The sequence below is a fragment of the Manduca sexta genome, chromosome 28 (genome assembly GCF_014839805.1).
Source record: "Manduca sexta isolate Smith_Timp_Sample1 chromosome 28, JHU_Msex_v1.0, whole genome shotgun sequence".
In the NCBI taxonomy this organism is placed as follows: Eukaryota; Metazoa; Arthropoda; class Insecta; order Lepidoptera; family Sphingidae; genus Manduca; species Manduca sexta.
Window position 1 is genome coordinate 11,453,285 of NC_051142.1, and position 7,355 is coordinate 11,460,639.

Here is a 7,355-nt window from a genome sequence, read left to right on the forward strand (position 1 = left end):
TTGTTAAAAATGTTTATTTTTTTTTATAATTACAAAATGATACATATAAACTATTTCATGATGAATTCTTATATATTTAATAATAGAATTCTTGATTTATCATAAATTCATAAATCATAAGTTATATTCCAATTAGATAATTAAAGCGAAAAGATCAAAATTGGTTGGTCTGACTATAAAGATAGCCGACGCGCTAACTCTACGCACACAGCTACGCAACGGCTCTGTGTGAGTGAATTTTGCGAAGAATTACCTATAGTTGACTTCACGCGCGGCACGTAAACGCTCTTAATAACAAGAGAAAGCTAGTTTGTGCGGAACTCTCGGTGCATAAGTTCAACTCGCAGTTGTCCAATTTTTTTTATGAATAAAATCGATGCAATAAAGTAAGAAAAATTATAAAAAAGTCTTTATTGTAAAACATTCAATCTCAATACTTATACACTATCAGACTCGCGTACACGTCCTTACAACTAAAGCGAACAGTTCGCTCAGATCGTCGCATGATCCTCACATGAAGGTAATCTTGGTTCGCACTTGGTTCACTTGCCATACGTTCAGATTTTCATACTCTTCGATGCACGCGTCCACCTAAAATTATAATATTGTATGAATATGATTTACTAGAAAATACTTTTAAATTAAGTCAAACAGAGATACAATACAATCTTTAAATATCTCCCTTATACATAAACTTTTTTTGCAGAATTGCAATTAGTAGAGAATGCTCCAGAAAGTAACTTGCATAGTGCCATACAATTATTAACGTCGACAGAATATCATGATGAGTTGAGTTTAAAGTACTTCAAACGCAATAGGAATATACTAAATACCAATGATAATTATATTGGTCAATAATTATTATTTAGTCATAATAAGATGGCATACCTGGTCAGGCTTGAATCCTTTGTCGACACACCTCTCGATGACGTCAGCGATCTTGACAGTCTTGTTTGAGCCGGCCAGGTCGCGCACTATCGCGAATATGCGGTCCGTTGAAGTTATGCCCCTGCGAAAACACGCATACAATGTTAAATTTATTCTATTATATTTAGCAATTTTCTCTCAAGAAATTTAATAGTAAATAACAGAAACCTCTGCACATTCTCTTCAACATGTTGCAGCGACTGTTTTGACATCTCCACGAGGCGAATCGCTTCTGAGACGTCTTCTTTCTCTACAATGTCTGACAACCTGAAAAAACATTTATTTTCCAGTCTTTTCGTTTCTCAAATATTGCTTTATTATGTTATAATGTAAATTATGGTTAATATGGAATCTTTGTGATAAAGTTGAACCATTAGAGGAGTGTGTTACTCATTCTTTCATTTTGTTGTAAAAAACTATATACAAGGCAATCATAGATAAATTTAAACATTAGTTACCTAAGTCGTGCTAGTGCTGTCGACAGACGCAGAATAGCTAGAAGATTTCTCGCTGATGTGAATGTGACGTCTCTGGCGTTGCGAGCTTCCCGGCGCAGCTCCACATACGAAGCTGGATGAAAAAAAAATGGGTACATAAACGCATACGCTCTATGTCCATATTAGAAATAGATAGGAAATTTGTATCTAATTGGATAGCAAGCGTCATACAAAAACTGTAAAATCCGCCATAGTGGCAGGCTTAAGTTGTCGCGTTCCTGGATCAACCTTAGTATATCCGATTTCAAAAAAGTCGCCATAATTGTGTCCACTATCTCTCGTTAGTACTCCATCTGAAAACTACTCTACTTACCATCAGAAAACAAATCTTGATCGGTTACTATTAAAAAAAAATGGTCGATCTGATATGGTACTAAGTACTAACAGACGATGTAGTCAGCGAGTGCGGTTGGCACGGCGGGGTGCTTGCGGCGTGTGAGCGCGACGTAGCGCCGCACGAGCCGCATGGGCAGCGCGCGCGTGCGCGACGGCGGCTGCGTGCAGTGCTGGTGCACGTACGCGATGTGCTTCGCCAACTCCAGGTCCTTGTCGCTGCCACCACACAACATGGTTATTACTATTTATATTACTTATTAGCATATGGTTGCCAACCATCCCTGTATACATGTCACAATTGGCAAACATCTCGTCATGTTACAGATTCATTCAGGATGTATTGGCAACCCTGATTAGAAAGACATTATATTATTAGAGATTTTATAAATTCGAATTTTATTTGGACATAATGTTACGAGAAACAATTATGCAATATGCATAGACTTAAAATAATTCCTTACAACATAAAAGTAGATACAAGACATGTCATAAAACCGCTTAATGAGTGTTACCGATTGGGCTTGTCCTGTATGAGCCACAGCAGGTCGAAACGCGAGAGCAGCGCGGCGGGCAGCTGTATGTTCTGCTCGATGGTGCGCTTGGGGTTGTAGCGGCCGTAGGCGGGGTTGGCGGCCGCCAGGATCGACACGCGCGCGTTCAAGCATGTCATTATACCCGCCTACAAATATTCACATTTTATATCCCTTTATATCTATTACCTTACAACCAAAAACTTTGAGAAAGATTTACATCTATACTGAAAACCTATAGAAATTTAGGATGATGATCTCCAGCAACAATAATTTAATCTATCTAAACAATTATAATTCAACAGTTACAATTCATAAGATACACATGATAACTTTGCCAATTGTACCCTCAGTCTGTTCGAAATAGTTCGACTACCTTGTGCTTTGATAGTTTTTACCTTGGCAATGCTGATGGTCTGCTGCTCCATGACTTCGTGTATGGCGGTGCGGTCGGTGTCGGCCATCTTGTCAAACTCGTCGATGCAGCACACACCCTGGTCGGCCAGCACCAGCGCGCCGCCCTCCAACATCATTTCACCGGTAAACGGGTCCTGCAATACAATTACACGATTTCGTTGATGATACATTCAAATTGCGTATACATAACTATGATGCAAATTTTATTTCTGTCTACAAGACTGTTCTTCATGCTATTTTATATTACAGCTTCTATTTTGAACACTGAAACATGCAACTCACAATAATAACCATGATAAGATATAGTCCTGTGTGAGACTTAAAAGGTATAAGAACTATTATCAAACACCTTTCATTAAAATAGAAATTACGTAATAGCCAAAGCAGGATCGAACCTTTAAAACAGCAGCGGTGAGACCGACTCCCGAGGATCCTCTGCCAGTGGTGTACTGGCTGCGAGGCGCCAGTCTGTGAATGTAGTTGAGTAGCTGCGACTTCGCTACTCCAGGATCACCCATTAGACAAATATTAATGTTGCCTCGGATCTTCATGCCATTGGGCCGTCTAGACAAAATAACACATGAATTAAAAATAGTAAGATTTAAAATTACTTGGAAAGACTATAAGAGGGATGCATGGATTTGTATCTCTTTTATTTCTCTCCTGCCAGCCTTTGCTTCTCTAATCTATTGCAATTTTACTTCTCCAATCTAGTGTATCAAAATATGTAATCTCATGTCGAAAAACACGCTCACTATCTATGTCATAGGACAGTAACAATCTCAGCAAATCAAAGGTGAACTGGTTGCTAAAATAAGTAATACAAAATTATATGCATATTATATTGCATTAGGATACTAACTTGTCAACCCCCCCAACGAGTAACAACAGCAGCGCTTTCTTGACGTCCTCGTGTCCGTATATCTCGGGCGCGAGGCTGCGCGCCATCCGCGAATACAGATCCTCCTCGGCCAGCTCCGCCAGCTCCTCCTCAGTTAGCGCCTCTGCCATTTCGCTCTCGTCGCTTTGGTTCAGACATGTTACGCCCTAATTATGTAAAAACGAGTTTTTAAAACAAACGTACGTATAGACGTACCAGTACAGCATAGGTACATGTACAAAGAAGTAACCATTATCAAAGGGCACCCATAACATAGTGGAAGATTACTAGAAAAATTGGGTAAAATAGCAACACAATGAAAAATATTTTTTTCATGGTTTTTATTTATTAAATTAGATTGCATTATTTAGTCTAAGAATACCAAGATATATTAAAGAATACAACCCAGTGTTACCTAATCTCTCATTTTTTTTCTGTACAGTGTCTAACTAGTTAGTGTCCATACTTCATACATAATACTCACATGCGCTTCAAGGTATGTGTCGGAGAGAAGCCCTTGCACGATCTGTCGGAAACCGGCGTTGAGCAGCGGCAGAAAGATACCGGTGACGGCCACATGGTCGCCGGGCTGCGCGCGACGCGTGGTCTCACCGCGGCAGTACACCGACAACTGCCGTGGGATATGACCCACGGGCACCTGGTCTGACTACACACAAAACACACTAAGTTATACAACACGCCATAATGATATACACTTTTAGATATAATAATATTATTGGCTGGTCAGACCTTTATCCTAAATAGTGCTACAATATTGTTTTCACCTGACTTTAAGGTGGAGATGCTGGACGAGGCTACAAACTTCAAACAAGTAAAAACAAATACAATAGCTAGAAATACTAAAGATGCATTATTGTCAAAGAGTTAAAGTTAAAATGAAAAAGATAATCTCCAAAACCACTATAAATATTGCTCTAATAATCTTTTTAACAAAGAAAGTTATAAAATGATGTATAAAAACATAATATCTACATGCTCCTGAATCTTCAATTCCTGGAACTTCTGGAACCGTGAGCCCCTGGTTTGTAAATGCAGTTGTCCCGCAGTCTTATTGACGCGACACTCGTCGGCAGTGCACGCGGGGGGAGGCGTGAACTGGAGCGCTCGCACAGGCTGGTAGGTCTCAGCACCACAGGCACTACACGAATAGGTTGCTACCACTAGTAGTGGCTTCACATCTGTGCATCTGGTTACTATACCTAGTTTAAATCAAAGTACATACTTCTAGAGTATAACTATTCAATAATGATCCAAGAATTATGTTTAAGTTTAATTGTTTTGATAGGCTGTAGGAACAATGTTGGCCTTTGGGAAGGTTATGAACTGAGTAAGCACCCCAAGGCTCACATTATAAGGAGCCTTTTTTTCCTTGATCACCACCCAATTAACAAAGCATGTTCCCTTCTTGACCACCATTGGGTGGAATTGACATAGAAGTATGTTGGTGTGATGGTACTTCCATTTTACTCTTTATTGAAGACTAAACAGTTACATGTTGATAACACTGCTTACATCTACTTAAATATTCTACACTTAACATTATATAATAACAACATTATGAAAAGGGATGACATACAAAAAGAAAATACTGAAAGATATGATACAGTAAGATACATGGTCTTAGTAATTTATATTGTTGCACTAAGATGTGCCCTAATTCAACTAGCTAGAATTGACAATAAATAAATGACTAGAAAACAAAAATTTACTTAATTTTGAAGTTATTTCCCGAAATATCCAACCCACTTCTTAAACAAAGACATAATCTTTAAGTTAAACCACAATATTATTTGTGTCCAATTTTAGTTAATCTAAAATTGATAAATAACATTCTTACATAATTTATTCAACTTGATCATGAATAGAATACTGTTGTTAGAATGATTGTTACAATACAACTAACCTCTTACAGTGACAAGTTTGCCGATGTGCTCAGCTTTCACTTCTCTAATTGGAACTGACTTTGATGTGGATAAATCTTTGAAATACACCTCACTGTAATCAGTAAACATTTATACAGCAACCATAATATGTTGCAATAGTATTGTACCAAACATATGGCAGTATTTCTTACAAACGCCTGATAAGTTCTGGTGGGTATCTGTTCCTGGGATCCCTCATTTCTCCTGGTATCCTATGGTTTCTAGCTTCCAACATGATTCTGTGCTCAATATAAACATCCAAGGCATCTTTAGCAACCACCTGTAAGTACAAAACCATGGTTTTATTTCTCATTACTTATCAAGTTATAAAAACCACACACAACACACAACATCACGCATTTTTTCCCCGAAGGGGTATGCAGAGGCGCAACCATGGCACCCACTTCTCGCCAAATGTGTTCCGTCCCATGATGTGATAGGGGGCGAGCCTATCGCCATATCGGGCATAAATTCCAGACTCCGGGCTGATACTGAGCAGAAAAACCCAAATATCACTTTGCCCGACCTGGGATTCAAACCCAGGACCTCAGAGCGCTGCCGTACCGCGCATGCAGTACAACTACGCCACCGAGGCAGTCGTGGTTATCAAATCCATGGTATTATATACCAAAGAATAAAAGGGACTTTTATACTCAAATGAAATAAACTCATTTATTATCCTTTATTTACTGTACCTTTCCCTATATTCAAACCCACTTCAATGTACAGTCAAAATAATACACCTTTTACATGTTCCTGCAACAATTTGGCCTTATTTTTACTAGCAAGTGCCAGGTATCAATCAGCTTTGGAAGTCCAAGTCCTAATCCCATACAAATAGTTTTGTTGCATTTTATTCTAAATATTTTTATTCTACAACAGCTTACCTCTTTATGCTTATAATCGGGTAGCATCTCATACACGACATCAGACACCATGTTGGTGTAGCGACGCGTGTTCTTACACACTGCTTCTGCTAGTTCCTCATTAACTTCATGTAGATCATCCAATTCCACAACAAATGCTACCTACAAACATATTAATAATCAATAATATACAGATATACCCATAATTATACTTTATGCCTTACTTAAACTGTATAATACAAACCTTTTAAAATGATAATTTTAAAGTAGAACTATAGAGCAATAATAAATAGCAATCAGTTACACACATGAAATAAATTATTTTACCTGTTCTCTGTGCGCAACTTTAGTGAGCTGTTCAGAATACTTGAAGAGTTTGTGACCCTCCTCATCAGTTTGACAAAAGTCTATGAAGAAGTTTTTAAAAGCCTCTGAAATGATAAACAATTAGGTTAACGGCACATTATCTATCTTTAACGGTTTACTTACTTAGTTTATACATACCTTTGTCAGCTGCATAATCTCTCATTGCCATGTTTCTAGATTCTGGAAAAACAGATTTTATACAAATAACACAACAGAAATAAAATCAAACTCGCCTCAACAGTTTTGTTTGATGACAGTAAGAAAAGGCGCGAATGTGTTTTTTTTATTTGTCCCGAAAAGAGGCAATAGTCTTTGGACCATACCGGCTAGTCTTGTCAGTGTTTTCACTTACGATTTTGATTTTACCCTATATTTTACAAGAAAAATCCCGCAAAGATTTTAAAAAATCTTATTTGAAGAAATAAAGAAATATTTTTCATGTATTTAACGTAAAATATGTATCTAAGTACAACTCGACCCTTTTCTTACGACTTATAACTTAGATCTACGTTTTATATCGTCTAAAAACGATCGTTGGCATGCACAATCGAAACCCGTGTAGTTTGTGTTTCTAGCCTGTAAAGATATTTAAT

The 7,355-nt window shown here is 37.8% G+C and overlaps 1 protein-coding gene across 1 annotated transcript; it reads right to left on the reverse strand.

Annotated features, from left to right (window-relative positions):
* Nucleotides 1-382: 382 nt before the first annotated feature.
* On the reverse strand, nucleotides 383-7,083 carry LOC115451299 (DNA replication licensing factor Mcm7). Its single transcript, XM_030179581.1, has 16 exons — nucleotides 6,901-7,083; nucleotides 6,724-6,827; nucleotides 6,418-6,558; nucleotides 5,683-5,810; nucleotides 5,512-5,603; nucleotides 4,581-4,807; nucleotides 4,072-4,254; nucleotides 3,570-3,754; nucleotides 3,103-3,271; nucleotides 2,689-2,841; nucleotides 2,273-2,439; nucleotides 1,810-1,976; nucleotides 1,386-1,497; nucleotides 1,096-1,194; nucleotides 889-1,009; nucleotides 383-591 (listed from the first exon to the last, which is right to left on the reverse strand). The coding sequence occupies exons 1-16, from the start codon at nucleotides 6,929-6,931 to the stop codon at nucleotides 511-513; spliced, it is 2,160 nt and encodes a 719-aa protein (XP_030035441.1). The 5' UTR covers nucleotides 6,932-7,083; the 3' UTR covers nucleotides 383-510.
* Between the last annotated feature and the right edge of the window lie 272 nt (nucleotides 7,084-7,355).

Coding starts and splice junctions, on each gene's coding strand:
- LOC115451299 (XM_030179581.1), bottom strand. CDS start 6,931: ATGGCAATGAGAGATTATGCAGCTGACAAAG. Junction 6,828..6,900: donor AGATTATGCAGCTGACAAAG/GTATGTATAAAC, acceptor TTATCATTTCAG/AGGCTTTTAAAAACTTCTTC. Junction 1,195..1,385: donor ACAGCACTAGCACGACTTAG/GTAACTAATGTT, acceptor ATGTTTTTTCAG/GTTGTCAGACATTGTAGAGA.